Below are 16,572 nucleotides of genomic sequence, written 5' to 3'. Positions count from 1 at the left end.
TCATCTTGACTGAAATTCAAATAAAATCATGAAGCAACATTAAATTTACTTCGCTTTCAATGTTTTTATTGCAACTGATTTTACTTCTCTGTATACCTCATACACATTTCTCAAAGTTTTGATCCTTAGTTAACAATGTATCAGATTTGAAACTCAATTTACAGTCTTGCATTAATGACATTTATCATTATTTTGTTTAAGAGTGATACTATATTATTGTCAAAGAAACCTTGATTGTGACCTTGGAATAATGAGGTTCAAGGTTTCACTTTCAACCCTTCACACTTGTGGAGCCCCTATACTTTTGTCTTCATTCTAGACTTTGGAACGACTGGAAGGGCTCTACCTGAGGATCTTTTAGGCCATGCTCCTGATCATATAGGGTTAAAAGTTCTGTGATGTAGTAGGAAGTAAGGGGCTAAAGCTAGACAATGCGTGCTTCAAAAGTAGTAAAATCTTGAAGTCAATTGTCAAATTAAATGAAGGGAGCCTGACATTGGTGTAATGTTCTCAGCCTTTTTGGTTTTAGTTTACAGTCTGGTTGCTGCATTATGAACTAACTAACGAGAAAGCTAGGATTTTCTTTAAGGCCAGTCCACACCAATGCAACTACTTGCAAGCATTATCCCCAAATGGCAGTTGCAAGGAGTTGCATTGGTGTGGAGTGGCCTTAAATTATGTCAGAGGGAGTTACAATAATCTATTCTAGACTGGAATAGATAAATGCGTGGACTCTACTTTTTCTAGATCAGCAGGAGTTACAAAGACTTAATGTTAAAGATCTTAGCTGGTAAAAAAGAGGACTGGACCACCTTGATTAGGCTACTACTTATGTGTTTAATGTGTTAAAATATTTTTTATATTATATATATTATTATAGTTACCACAAATTATTTAGCCTACTACACAACTTTTTCGCCCTCTAGCATGGAAAATAGTAACCTTTCTTTTCTCTTCAAACAGAATCCCATTTATTGGTAGTAGTGGGGGTGTTGTGAATTTTATTTTGACATTGTACCGGATGTTGTTAATGACGTGTTTCAATGCATGCACATGTTAACACATTTGTCGCAGGCTTGCCGCACGTGAAATGACGTCCAAAACTAGTACGTAATCTTACTTTTACATTGAATAGAACTTAAAAGCGTCCATCATGTATTAACTGACCATAACCGTTTAAAAGTGAATGTTGTTGTTTATCGTGTTTGTATTTTACAGAACAAAAACGGGCGAAACGCCTTGGCTTCCGTGGAAAACCAAAGGTAAAATGCTCATGTAGCTAACGTTAGCCAGCCAGGACCTGTAACTGTAACAGAAGTAGCCACGCTACAGTACAATCTGTCTTTGGCATATAGTACCGATCATGCTTTATAACTACAGTCAGTTTCAAAAGATTTAGAAAATCTTGTTAAATGGGACATTCTGCCTAATGTACTTTAAGTATATTTTGATACCAATACTTTTGTACTTCTACTTAAGGACATTCTGAAATCTGGACTTTTACTTGTAACAGTTGTACATATGTTTTACTCTTCATACCAGTAATAAGCTGATTGTATGACGTTCTGTATAGTAGTGTGTATATCTGTCTGTGTCATATATGTCATCATGATTTGTGTGCATGGGGATCTCATAAACAAGCTCAGTGCTTAATGAGTCTTCCAGTTCAGTAGACCTTGTATTGTGAATTTGTACTTCCATGTACTGTTGTTCTCATGTCTTACTTAATCAAGTACATCAATGAATCAAACTTTCCACATTGCGGTATCAATACTTTTACTTAAGTAAAACATTTGAGTACGTTTTCCACCACTGATTACATTAGATACAGGCTAGCCCTGGTCCAGAGCGTCCTGGTACAGTTGGAACCCTCACAGAGCAGTGGAATTTCTTGTCTATGAGCAAAGCCGAGCGCCTGGCAGGGCGTTAGAGAGAACTCACTAACGCACTGGAGCAGAGCTAGACACAAGCATGCAAACATAGGAGGTAGAACTGGCTAAAGTTGACGCCGTGGTAGTGGGAATACATAATAAAATGTTGCTTTGAGCCCTACCATAAAGGTTCTTGGTAACCGATGGTTATTTATGCACTGTGGGAGCTTCAAATGTGTCACTGTTCTCTGGGTCTGACTTGGTTCTGTGTGGATATGCAGCATGCTATTATACAAATGGCTCACTGTCATTATGACTGTCATAAATAGTTGGTTTATGTTGGTGCTAGCCTTGGATCAAGACTATCAGAGATGTATTTTAGCGAGTGTGACTTTTGCTTAAAGCAAAAGTCAAATCATAGATGTATTCTAGCGAGTGTGACTTTTGCTTAAAGCAAAATTCAAACTTGCTTAAATACATCTATGATAGTCTTGATCCAAGGCTAGGTTGGTACAATGTTGCTGAATGAAATGAAAACCACTTACCGGTAGTTAGAAACAGTTGTTTTCCCAACATGCTAGTTTTGACACAGTTAGTTTGCCATTTCCCCTCTAGGCTCAAGATGGAGAAAAGAGTGATGCCTCTGGTCAAACAAAGAAAGAAGAGCGGTCATCACCATGGCGTGGCAAGGCCCACAGAACTCCAGAAGACATCAGGAGGCAACGGGTGATTTATTGACACTCTTCATCTCTGTTTTAACTGTAAAATGATTTTTCATTGTTTTCTTTATTTGAACTGAATTTTGAATATATTTATTTTATTTTTTTATGGTTGGCTATCAGCTGGAGGCCCTCCAAGAAAAGCAGAGAATCTCAAGAGGACAACAGCTGATGAAAAGGAGAAACTTGTTAACCTTTCAAGATGATATTCTACAGCGCCAAAGGCAGTTTGAGCAGAGGGTAATTATTAACCCCTTAAATAATAAGGGAGACACAAGAAAGACACAATTAAAGCATACTTTAACTTAATCAGTTTAATATGTATTGATAGTTTGTTCTCCTCTATATTTGCAGGAGACGGAAATGCAGAATTTAGAGAAGCATGTCAATTTTGAAAGTGAAAGTTCAAGAAAGGCTTATTACAGAGAATTCAAAAAGGTATGTACAGCTATCTGTAGCTGTTACAGATAAATACAGGCCTGGCATTGTTATTTGTTAAGAGGACCAACAAGTTCAACACTATATAGCGTCATCAGGCACACATTACACAGTTGTCTAATCAATTCATGCTTATTAAGGTTAATATTCTTAACACATGCCATTATAAGACCAGTGTTGATACATTCTGTAATAACAAGTGTAATCAAAACCTAGATGATTTAAAGTAAATCTGTCAATCTAGTTACAACTTTCTTGTATAGTTTCAATGACATCATCTGAGTGGAAGTGAAGTGTAGTGACTATTTAAATTGACATTTTCTTTGTTTAAGGTGGTTGAGGCCTCAGATGTCATTTTGGAAGTTCTGGATGCACGTGACCCTCTTGGCTGCCGATGCCCTCAGGTGGAGCAGGCAGTCATCCAGAGTGGAACCGACAAGAAAATAGTTCTAGTGCTTAATAAAATTGGTAGGTTGACAGGAGAAATTCTCATAACATGGTTTCATGATCATTTTACGATGATTTTTGTGCATCTAAATTTGATTGCACCCCAAATTGTTACTTTTTTTCAACAATCCGTTACCATTATTTGAGCGCATTTACTTTGTGTTTCTATATAGATCTGGTGTCAAAGGAAATTGTCGAGAAATGGATCAAGTATCTACGCAACGAGTTTCCCACCGTAGCGTTTAAAGCCTCCACTCAGATGCAAAACAAGAACTTGGTATGCAAGTTTAGTCATTATTCCTTTTTTATTATTAAAGCTGTGGTGCAATATTCATATGCGAAAGGTGCAATCCACTTAATCCTTAAATTATTTTGTTTGGGTCCCTCCGTGAGCAGCAGCGAAGTAACGTACCTGTGACAAAAGCCACGTCAGAGCTCCTTGGTAGCAGTGCTTGCATTGGAGCAGATTGTTTGATGAAACTGCTGGGGAACTACTGTCGTAATGTGGACATAAAGACGGCCATCACTGTGGGTGTTGTAGGTGAGCAGCTGAGCGCCACATTTCTCATCATCTGTCATATTGTTGCACTACAAAGATCAAGGCATATACGCATGCTGTATAATGACCAACCATCAATGTTTTATAGGTTTTCCCAATGTGGGAAAGAGTAGTTTGATAAACAGTCTGAAACGGGCCCGGGCATGCAATGTTGGAGCCACTCCTGGGGTGACAAAGTAAGTATAAATTCTGCGATGTGTGCTGCTAAAGCTCTGCGTGATGTCTCCTTGTACCACTACTATTATCTGCTTGGTTCCAGGTGCCTTCAGGAGATTCATTTGGACAAACACATTAAACTTCTAGACTGCCCCGGCATTGTAATGGCAACTTCAACAACCGATGCAGCGATGATTCTTCGTAACTGTGTAAAAATTGAACAGCTTGTCGATCCCCTCCCTCCAGTGGAGGCCATATTGCGACGCTGTAGTAAAGCACAGGTATATCTTTTTGTTTTTAAGTTAGGCCATTTGGTACCTGGCTTGATTAAGTATTGTACATATTGTCACAAATGCAATGTTCCATCCAAAGATCATGGAGCATTACGGAGTTCCAAACTTCCAAACGGCTCCGGAGTTCTTGGCATTGCTTGCCCGACGACAAGGCAAGCTGAGAAAGGGAGGCCTACCTGATAGCGACAAAGCAGCAAAGAGTGTCTTAATGGACTGGACAGGGTTCGTAAATTGCTGTCATTTGTATGTAAAGCATTGAAATAACAATTCCAATACAGTCTAATGTTGGCATCTCATGTACATTATGTTGTGTAGGGGAAAGATCACCTACTTTACACATCCCCCAGAAACACACAGTCTCCCCACCCATATCAGTGCAGAGATTGTTACAGAGATGGGCAAAGCTTTTGACTGGGATGAACTGGAGAAGGGAAATCAGGAGGTATTAGCAGGTAGGTGAACAGATTATCCTGAAGGACTAGCAGTTAACTCTGATTAAAGTGACAGTTTGACCCCAAACTCACTAGTAATTACTCTCATAAAATAACTCTTTCAGGGTCAGATTGTGTGGATGTCCAAATGGGATTCTGCATGGCAACGGCTGGAATGACTCAAGGTGGTCAGGATGAATCAACTTGTGATTTGGAAATGAATGATTGCTATGTAGGAGAGCAAGAATTTAAAGATCATGAATCTGAATCTATGGAAGACCAACAAGACCCAGAGGTATTGCACTCTTTGAAACTTTGGTGGTTAGCAAAAAGCTATACTTTTCTCTGTTTTGAAAAGTTCTATTCCACATATCTCCTTTGTTCTCTCTCTTTATTTTTACAAAATAGTTTGGACCTATGACGGTAGAGATAAAATCTCAGAAGTCAAGACGGAAAGGTGTTTCTGCAGATGATGTTGCAGCAGCCAAGACTCTGGATTTGAGGGACATCTTGAAGGTAGACCCTCTTCAACAGGGCCAGGCACTCCTAGCTGCCAACAAGAGGAGGAAAAAAAAACAGAAAAGAGCAGGTTTGTTTTAACATTTGAATTGACAGGTTATAGTGTTGTTCCACCACGTAATTTATGTTAACAATTTGTTTTGTTTTACTCTTTGCAGACAAAATTGCAACCAACCTCTCAGATACCTTGACATCGGCAATGAACTTCACATTTTGAATGGTCTGCATTTCTAAATGCTTTGCATAGTGCCTTTATCTTAAGTGCTTGTGCATTTCATTTACCCTTTCACACCGACAGTGGACTATACCAACCTTCTCATTTGGAGCAGTTAGGGAGCTGGGGATCGAACCAGGAACCTTCCGGTTCACAGACGGCCACTCTACCTCCTGAGCCATAACCCATAGTCATAACTGATAAATAAAAGATCATAAGACTTCTCCATTGATTGGATCTATTGTGTGTCTTCAGTAACATAAATCCCCATGTACTGCTTTGCAACAGATCTTTCTTTGAAACTTCGAATTACACTTTTTTTTAAATATATTAATTATACAATTTTGTTTTTTTAAATACAAGTTCTCTGTAGCAGGTTCTGAATAGGGAAATAGGTTACAGGACATTTAATTTGGGGGAGAAAAAAATAGCCACAACATGACACAAAACAGAAATTCCTATCTAAACTGAGCATGGTGGCGCAGCTCTGGAGCGCCATCCTGTGGCTATCCACTTAACGGGCGCAGCGGACATGGTTCATAATGAAATTATTTGCTGGTATGGAAGGGAACGGATACACTGATAGGGTTGGATTGGATAAGCTTAGAATATTACATTCGAGGTTGTGACAAATGTATTTAAAAAATATCACATACTTGTTGGAGCAGATGATTTATTACAACTATATGGGGGTTGCATGTTCAATATGACTATATCAGCTCAGAGAAATAAATGCATTTGTTTTGGCAGCTTGCATGCTCATGAAAACATTTTGCTACATCTCATGCAGGTATACTACACAAGAGTGAAGTTGTAGCACCAACAACACATTAAAAATAGCAATTGAGTTACAGGCCTCATGATAGTAGATCAAAATAACGACTTACTGTGATAATTAGTTCCTCCATTTACCACATAATGAACACTTGGAATGTAGGAGTTGGGGCATTCAATTTTGTTTGACTTGGTTCCACAGATTGCAGATCTACAGGCTAGTGCTTGTCGGCTATTTTCACAAATTTTGCCTCTTATGTTATTTGACAATTTGGCTTTTTTTGGCCAGTTTTTATAGTATAGTTTGTATATTACCTTTGATGCAGTAATGGTCTTTTTCCTTTCTTTTCTTCTTATTTGTTGTATTAAAAAGGCCTTAAAAGTCCTTAAATTGCCACTTCACTGTAAACTATTGATTATTTCAGACTAAAGCGTGAGTTTTATTTTGACGATCACGTAACCTTATTCCATGGCTATCAAACATTTCCGGGTGACGTACGTCACGTCAAATGACCTCAGTGTGGAGGAGTAAACAACACTGAGCAACGCCGTGGTTTCAACACTTTAGTGACATCGAATAACAAACAATGGCTAAAAAAGCGGAGGATTTGGGGGATTAGACTGTGGAAGAAGTGGTCAAGTTGCACAGATACACCACAGTACGTTACTCTTTTACTCTAAATAATTCCACAGTTACATACGGTAGCTAGTCTACGGTAACGTAACGTTAGTTTCATTAAAGACACTTCCTATTTTCACTTTGCTTTAGCTTAGCTGACAACTACCGCTCGTTTCATCGATCTGGTTGAATGTAAGCTTGGTAAATGTGATCAACTCGTTTAGAAAGTGATTAATAAACGCGTATCGTGACACTTGCAAATGAATAAGCGACCTTTTAAAAAGCTCCAGTCAAATCATAGACACTAACGTCAGCTTCAGCTTGTTATGCGCATTAGGCCACGTTAACAGTAGACCTCAGCTAACATACATTACACCGTTACAACTAGCTAGCTATAGGTGCTCGTTGTGGATTAGCACCATATCGTTGACATGGGGGAGTTTATGGAAAAACATGGTGGCTTTGGTGCAGGTTTAGTGGCATTCCCCCCTTCTGCCCCCCCAACGACCAAATGTGAATAACATGTTGGAGCTTGTTCTTGGAACAGGAGAAGGTGGAATATGTTGTCTGATTGGTCTGTAAGGAGGACTAGTTTTCATAGTGGACATTTTGACGTGTCATATAGACGGGGTAAAGGCAGCTGAAGGTAGTGACATAGATTCTGTTTGTTTAATTGATTTGTAACTGTGATCACTCCTGTACTGTAACGTCATGGTCTGACACAAACATACTAAAAATACTAATTGTCATTGGCTTTAGTTGTGTTTACCCTTCTATGGCATGTCAAAGTATCTGCTTTGAAAAAGATCCATTGGTTTTAAGGTGTGACTGAACTACAACCAGTAACCTATATATTTTCTTGTCATTAATAATAATGTTGATTGACCCATTTCACAGCAGGTATTCTTACAATGCAACTGAAGGTAATGGCATTACTTGTGGGTGTGTTTCCTTTTTGTATTTCTGTTTACTGTACAGAAGCTGTCCATGCTAGTACACAGTAATACCTAAGAATCAACAGTGATTACCTTCAGCTGTGTTCACCTGTCAAAATATCTGCTGTGAAAAGGTTCTACTATATGAACTTAAATAACTTAGTTGAGTCAATTTGAGGCAAGTAATCTTGTTTTTATTGGATAAGTCATCCCATGTGTAATCAGTTAAACCCTCAGGGTCAGCCCTGTATTTGGTCTGCTCTGTTTTCCTTCTACACCAAATCACTTAGCCGAAAATAGCCGATTTACAAGCTCAGCTTTTTTGTTTGCACTTGTCTTTCAGTTTCATCCCTAGATCTGGTTTCATTCATACACTCGCCATGTCGTCACGTGTGCTGATGCGGCAGCAGTTGATGCGGGAGCAGGCCCAGGAGCAGGAGAGACGTGAGGCCCAGCATCAGGCCTCTGTCTCTCAGCTCAAGCCTTCTGACTCCACTCCAGCTATCTCTGTCACACTGCCTCCAAACGCTGCTCGTCTACCTCCAGCACAGGTGCCTGTGGCAGTGCTGAAAGTAAGACCTTTTTTTTTAAACATTTTACTTTTATTTTACAGACTTACACTTGTTACACACTGTTTTTGTTTTTTTATTATTAAACATTGACTTGACATTCAGTTGAAAACATTGACACACATGGCTGGCTTCATTAGTGTTATTAGAGCTTTGCATAATATTCTTTAATATGTTCAATGCTGATTATATGTGGTCAAGTTGGAACTCCACGATAGTAACACATGGACGTTCTGTGTTGTATAACCTACGACGGTGAGGTTGTGGTTAGCAACTATAGTGTTTTTGTTTCAGAATCGGCTACAGGCATTTAAGGAACTCCCTGTGCTTCGTTTCACACCAACAACACCAGTAGATGTAGTATCACAATATACCACAGTCCCTTGTGTATTATTTCTAATTTTTTGATTAGGCTGATTTTCTTTATTTTAAATTTTTAGGTGCAGAGCCACCTGGAGAACCCCACCAAGTACCACATCCAGCAGGCGCAGAAGCAGCAGCTGAAGCAGTATCTGTCGACCACTCTGGACAACAACATGGTCACTCAAACCCTGGTGGTTTCCCCCGTGCCACAGTCCAGTTCAGCCCCAGAGATGGGTCTTGCAGCTAACAGTGTTCCCAACAGTCCCATGGCTCTGCTCAACCTTGGATCCAACAAAGAAGAAGTATGGGATTTTATTTTATACCATTGGTTCGGTAATTTATCTTCAGTGTGGTGGGTTGCTTTAAAAATGTTCCACATCCCCTTTAGTCCTTGTCTTTTAGAGAAGTGAAATGTCTAACCTACTGTTCAGTTCTTGCTCTATTGGCGTTGTATTGTCTCCGCCAGGCCGATTTTTGATATTCCATTCTGATTGGATGAGAGTGGTATCTAAAGTTTGCAGGAGTGGCTCGTTTTGAATAAAATGCCTCAAATCATGAACGCAGCGCCCGATTGCCGTGAAACCTTGCACACACATTCCCGCTAAGCCAAGTAAGAAATGCAACCCTTTTTACTCTTACAGATTTAGTCCAAACATCACGCAATTTGGTACACATTATCTCTATAGTCGCGATGAAGACGGATCTGTCCAATTTTTCATATTCCATCCTGATTGGCATCTAAAGTTTGAGTGGTTTGCTTTGAACAAAATGCCTCAAATCATGAACACAGCGTTCACATTGCTGTGAAAGGTGAGGAATAAATGCCACCCGTTTCACATTGGCCTATTATTGCGCCACCTGGAGGCCGATCTTTGCAAAACATTTTTTTTTTTAAATATAATTGAACACATTTGTCCAAACATCACGCAATCGTACTGCAATCGGTACCGTACACATTATGTCTATAGTCATGACTGAATTCTACATTGCTGCCCCTCAATAACCTACCTGACCTGGTGGAGACCTGCTCCGAGGAGCACTTTTTCTAGTTTGTTCTGTAATGATTTGCCGAAGGTCCCACTCTGACGATGCATGCCTTCTTCAGACATCTTACTCTTGTTGGCCTGGTGTCACAATATGATGTTAAATACTGCACCAACAGCTTAATGATATCAGCACCTCACTTACACACTGTCCCATCCTTTATGATTAGCCCTAACTTAAACGGTTATATACATTCCATTTTAGGCCATTTTCCGGAGAGAAAAAACAGTGTAAACGGATTAAACACACAAATTAACAATTTGTTTAAAATATTCAATTGAATGATAAAGAGATGTATTGCATATTTTTTGCTCTGCTTTCCCTCCAGATTGACGATGTAATCGACAACATCATTAGTCTAGAATCAAGCTTCAATGATGACATCATGTCATTAATTGATTCAGGTCTTCAATTGCCTAGCACGGTATGTTCAACATGAATTTATTAATTTTAGACCATCATTTCATATCTTAAGCTGCCTTCACCGGTTATGAGTTACTTCTGTAAATGTAGATTGCTATAATGAATGGTGTTAGTGAATAGTATAGTAGTATTATTGCATATAGGATAGTGTTCTTTGAGTGGAATGGCTCTGTTCCATGTGGAATTCTGAAATGAGTGTTCAGTGTTGTAGGAGTAAATATATACTTTTGGCACTCAGTTACTATTCGTCAGGGAAGTGTTTGCTGGGCGGGGTAGACTATCAGTGGAGGCATGTTGGGGAGAAGCATCACAGTATGTTGTGCTCTTCAAAATTATCAATTGCTAGTTTTGTCAAAGGAAAGGGGCTTGTATACATTTTGACACAAAACGGAAAATGAGGATTATGGTTTTGTTGTTGGATGAAAGGAGAAAGAAGCAATGTAAGGTAAATATCGTGTGATTTGGACATCACCTCAGATTCATAGTTTGGTGTGTGAAAATCTAGAAAAGTGTAACTTATAGTATTTTTTGAGTGCTGCTCTGTGTGTGGTTTATATATGCAACAATATATTTTAAAATGCTTTCTTACTTGCATGTATCAACATAGGTTTTATGTTCAGTAACATTTTGTAAAGCTTTTCGATTCATGTTGGCATGGGGCAGGCTAGTTAATGTTGAATATCACATGTTAATGTTATTGTAAGCCTTTGATCTGGTGCTGCAGAGATCTATCTTCTTAAACTATGATTCTGCATTAACCATAGAGGCATTGAGAATACAGGTAACATCTTTCTCACTATCAGGATTTTTCTTTATTGTGATTGTTATTGCTTATAATACAACAATACGTGCTTCTTTTAGCTCCCTGGGAATCTCTTGGATGTCTACCATAGCCCTGGAATGGCAACACCTACTCTCACTGTCAGCAACTCGTGCCCTGCTGAGATTAAAAGGGAAATCACTGGTACAGTAAAAAAATATGCTTTGTATGTATACATGTTTTTCTCCCCCTCAAAAGTTTACTGGTGTTCGTCAGAAGAACATCGTTATTACAGTAGGTATAGTACTATTTGTGGATGCATGCTTTTGAGCAACCGACAACCTCATGAGAACGTGTTTTTCAGATGCTGATGCCAAAGCTCTAGTGAAAGAAAGGCAGAAGAAGGACAACCATAACCTCAGTAAGTTACATTTTTGTTTAGAATAGATCTTACAAGGCATTTCCATTTTTGTTAAATGGCAGACAGTGGAGAGCAGCAAAGGTAATATGTATGTAACATATGTCACTGAGCCAGTTTCAAACTCAAACCACAGCAAAAACGCAACATGATACTTTGTCTGAAAGACAAAAGAGCGTTGTTGTATCATTTCCCTATTTTCTTTACCCCACTAGTGACTGTCTACTACTGACTACTTAGAAGTGGAAGTAAAATTGTACTGTTCCTTCTTTCTCCCAACTGCCTGGTTACTCCTGCTTGTCTACAGTCGAGAGGAGGCGGAGATTCAACATCAATGACCGTATAAAGGAGCTGGGGGGTATGATACCTAAGTCTAGTGACCCGTGAGTAATGTCTTGCTCTTAGGATAATAACTTTGCATAGAAAATTATTTGAAATTCTGAGTAGCCAAACACTTTGAATAATCCTTGAACTGTAGGGTAGTAACTCACATATTGTTTGTTTTGTTGTTTTTACTTTTCCCTGCCACTGCTGCAACATTTGCTGGCACTCATTACAGGGAGATGCGGTGGAATAAAGGCACCATTCTAAAAGCTTCAGTAGATTACATCAGGAAGTTACAGAAGGAGCAACAGAGAGCCAAGGAGGTGGAGATGCGTCAGAAAAAGCTGGAGCATGCAAACCAGAGTCTTATGCTACGTATCCAGGTGAGAAATCGACTGTCATTTTTATTCAAAATATATTTGAATAAAGCCCTTTGGGCGCTGGTTTACTCTGGTGCCACACAAGTCGGGAACAATGCAAGTCGGGACTACACGCCCACCTGTTTGTGCAATACTTCCTCACCTGTTGTAGTCGATGTAGATGCTGTCTGACATGCTTGAGTCTCCAGCCTATCTCGCATGTTCTCACACTTACACACTTACATTGGCGAAACGGTACAAACGTGACGCAAAGCTCAGCCAATCAGTGAAGCCGGTGGGTCGGGTTAGCCAATCAGGGAAGCCGTGCCCACATAACAAACAAGGCACAAACGTTACGTGACGCTTGGCCAATCAGTTAAGCCAACAGGTTGTGTTGGCCAATCAGGGAAGCTGGTGCCTACACCCCTCCCAAACACACAGAGATTCAGTGCATCCTCCGCAGACGAACAGACAGACAGACAGATATTAATATCTTTTGGTTCTCCGACACCGTTGGTCTGATTGCCTGCGCAGTGCGCACCTATGGGTCATATGGGACACGCGTCAAGTTTGAGGTTGTTCGGTCGGACGGCGCCTGAGTTATGCCCGGGACACACAGACAGACAATCGGGGACCCACACCCACGCCAATCAGGGACCCACACCCCTCCCAAACACACAGAGATTTGGTGCGTCCTCTGCAGACCCGCGGACAAACAGATACAGATATTTGTGTTTTTTCGGTTGTCACACAGACAGACATCTGTTTTCGTGAATTAATAGATAAATAGATAGAACATTGCAGTAATTGAGTTAATGTACAACATCTACTCAATTCAGGGAAATGGTTAAAGGCTCACTTTGCCTCTTTTATCAGAATCCTATTATAAGTTTTCCCTGAGCTTTTGAGGGTGAGCTCTCAAGTCACAGAAAGCGTTGGGAAGTTTTATATGACATTTTCACATGTCCTTCTCACAATAGGATTCTGGTAACATGTCATTCATGTCAGGCCGTGAGATCTATAGTGCCCTTTTTTGATGTTTTGCTCAGGAACTGGAGATGCAGGCACGGCTCCACGGCCTCTCAACCTCCACCATGTCTGGGCTGAGCTCGGATACCTCCCTGCTCCATCAGCTGCAGGCATCCCAGAGTGGCCAGCCTCTTTTGCCCAGTGCGGGAGGAGCCTCCCAGAACCTCCTGAATCTGGGATCATCAGCCATGGGACAGGCCGTCCCCGCCTCCTTCCTCTCCCCGCCCTCCTCAGACTCCCCCGCTGGTGTCACCATCAGCAGTCCCCTGGATCTGGGTAGCCTGAGCTTTGCTGAGCTAGATGACCCCTCTGCCTCAGCACTCTACCCAGATGTGGGTTTGGGGGACATTCTCATGGACGACGGATGCACCCTGTCTCCGGAGGGGGTGGCAGAACAGGCGCTGTTTTCTCCTTTGTCACCCGGTGCCTCCAAAACGAGCAGTCGCAGGAGCAGCCTTGATATGGACGAAGACTTGTGACAAGGTCAAAGTAGTGGTCCCATGACCAGAAGGACAATGGATTTAGGGACAAGAATGTCAGGGAGCCTGCAGTTTGTCCTTGGATAAGATGAGTCGACTTGGTGAACTGTATCATTGAACTTGGAAAACAAGTAGCCAGCAGTAGGATCAAAACTTATATGAATCCTGGATCAGCAGGAAATACATTATCTTCTTAAGTTTTCTGCTCTACTTAGGCTTAAACATGTTCCTACTTGGATCTGCTCAGATGATTGTTTGGGCTCATAAATGCAATCTTGTGAAGATGGAATGTTCAGGAATGGGGGCATGGGCTTAGCAATAAGACATTAATTAATTCTCAAGTCCTTTTTTAGTTTTCCTTCAGATAATTAATAATAATTAAGAGAAATATAAAATAAAATACAAACGTAAGAGAAGTTTGCTTGGACATATTATATTGTAATTTTAGGGATGAAAGCCTTGAGGTTTCTTTTCATTAATATTGGCATGACAAATTAAGAGATTCCATATTTATGTATGTGTGTGTGTGTGTGTGTGTGTGTGTGTGTGTGTGTGTGTGTGTGTGTGTGTGTGTGTGTGTGTGTGTGTGTGTGTGTGTGTGTGTGTGTGTGTGTGTGTGTGTGTGTGTGTGTGTGTGTGTGTGTGTGTGTGTGTGTGTGTGTAATGGGTATGTATGTATATACAGTATATATGTGTATCTAACTATATAAATGCCGAGCAACTTCCGCGCCCTCGGTGGTGACACCCCACAGCTCTGTGATCGACTAAACACAACACCGTCAGACCACATGTCGCCAACACTGTCGCCACGGCGGGCGGCCTGCATTTACGTTTCGCGTAGGGCACCTGGCATGCCTCACTACACCGTTCCCACCTCGCAACATAATTAATTCTACTCACCAAATGTCGGACACAACGGAAGTGGAAGCAGCTTCGTACCGTTTACCGTGCGCACGACCTCATCACCACAACAGCAGGCAGCCGCTGCGGGGTTTTTTTCCTTTTTTTTCAAACTTTTTTTTTGGTCACCATTTTCTCCAGGCACCATTTCTGGTGTAACGTCGGGTGTTTCTTTTCACCAGCCAATCACCTTTCACGTTGCCACGTCCGTTGCCACGTCGCGCTGACGTACGCTAAACAAGCGCTGCCGTGCGCACAATGCAAACGAGCCCAAAGGCGCGCAAAAATAAGCCGACCATTGCTTAGACACAAAGTCAGACCTGGCAACGCAGCCTAGGCCAATCATGTGTGAGAGATCTACAAGCTATGGGGCAGAGACGCCACCGTATCTTAGCAACAACTACAGCGCTCACTCTCATTGGTCCTGTCACGCTAAGAGCAGTCTCCAGACAATGGCATCGCAGACAGCTTGCTGTTACTGCTGTAGCCATCACAGGCAGTTGCAGCACGACGGACAGGGCGCTGTGATAGCTGCCATGTCGCTAACGCTAATCTGGTTGTCATGCCTGCAGCGGCTGTGCAATCACTTTGTCAACAATGCACGTTCGTGTGGTGAATGTCTATATTGCTGCTCAGTTCGTCCATTGTACATGGTGTATGTTTGTGTGTGTCTTCTGGAGAACTATGTAGCTCCACAGCAACTACAGTAACTAACGTAATGGCAGGACCGCCACGTGCAACGCATGTTAGGCTGCATTATGGTCATGTAGTAATTTCAGATAATTTCGCTCCGATTACAGCAGTGTTTATCAACCCTTTCACGCCCCCCCCCCCCCCCCCCACAAATACACGTACTTGATCTGGGACCCCCCCATTCTGTTTGACTCCGTTCCACAAGTACATATTGTGAAAATAGCCGATCTACAAGCTCGAAACGCCTCACGTTGAGAGGCTTTGTAAGCTTGGAGATCGGCTATTTTCTACATGATTGCCTCTTTCTTACATTCTTTGCCAATGTGGCCCATGTTTTCATAGCATAGTTTATTGACTACTTCTGTTGCAGAAATGGCCATTTCCTTTACTTTCGGTTTTTTATTGTCTCCGCCAGGCCGAAAGGCATGGCGCAAGACTATGTTTCACCCCCTGTCCGTCCGTCTGTGATAGCTAATCTCTCACATCGTTGACTTGATCGCAGCAAAATAACAGCCCGATGTGGAGAGTCCGTGAGAGCTGGATAAACGACGTAAAATGTGTCAAAAGGAGTCTGTACGGCTGTCGATAAATGAACACATGACGTCAGTGGGAGAGGAGATATTGTGTCTTTTGGACAAACAGCAGCGTGGTGCTGATGTTTGTTGTGTCAAGCAGCTTAATGTCAGAGTGTTTGTGTTGGAGCGCCTCAGTGCGGCTGCAGAGTTCATGTGCAACCTCTTCCACAGACACACAGAGACACTAGAAACTCTGCTGGGGAAAAAAAACACTGCTGGCCATTGACTTTCCTATGGACATTGATCTACACACTGCAGGTATATCTGCTACACACACAACATCAAACTACACACTGCAGGTATGATGCAGCGTTTGCATTACAGCCAGCATGCCAGCGTAGTTCCCATATGGTTTCAAGGTGGGCTAAACCATATGGCCCCCATGTCAGCAATGTCAGCGGCATCCACTTCAGTCCCAACTGCGATGCCCATGCAGGCTATAAGTAGCTTCTACCTGGCCCTTAGGTGGGCCCCAACTAGCCATGTTTATGTGGGACCAAGGCGGGTCCTAACTGCGTTTGCCCATGCAGGCTTTAACTGGGTTCTACCTGGGCCCTAGGTGTACCCTAACCAACCACAGTGCAGTGCCCATCGCTCCAATTGTTGTGATGTCAGGGCTCTCAATACTGCACATTGGTGGAGGAGGAGGGGCCGCAGGGCG

The 16,572-nt window shown here is 41.6% G+C and overlaps 1 protein-coding gene across 1 annotated transcript; it reads left to right on the top strand.

The window, feature by feature from the left end:
* The first annotated feature begins 1,034 nt into the window (after window positions 1-1,034).
* gnl3l (G protein nucleolar 3 like) lies at window positions 1,035-15,437 on the top strand. Its single transcript, XM_084061375.1, is given in 22 exon segments — window positions 1,035-1,106; window positions 1,219-1,262; window positions 2,487-2,597; window positions 2,714-2,830; window positions 2,945-3,028; window positions 3,361-3,496; window positions 3,649-3,752; window positions 3,872-4,016; window positions 4,123-4,210; window positions 4,294-4,525; window positions 4,530-4,705; window positions 4,799-4,935; window positions 5,040-5,209; window positions 5,323-5,507; window positions 8,331-8,547; window positions 8,985-9,209; window positions 10,280-10,375; window positions 11,236-11,338; window positions 11,499-11,555; window positions 11,860-11,935; window positions 12,112-12,259; window positions 13,285-15,437. Coding segments are annotated over 22 exon segments (3,126 nt in total). The 5' UTR covers window positions 1,035-1,090; the 3' UTR covers window positions 13,744-15,437.
* Window positions 15,438-16,572: the final 1,135 nt, after the last annotated feature.

The sequence above is a fragment of the Gymnoscopelus microlampas genome, assembly GCF_963454915.1.
Source record: "Gymnoscopelus microlampas genome assembly, chromosome: 7".
Taxonomy (NCBI): Eukaryota; Metazoa; Chordata; class Actinopteri; order Myctophiformes; family Myctophidae; genus Gymnoscopelus; species Gymnoscopelus microlampas.
The sequence above is the reverse complement of the archived record's forward strand: the minus strand, read 5'-3'. Positions and strand labels throughout refer to the sequence as shown.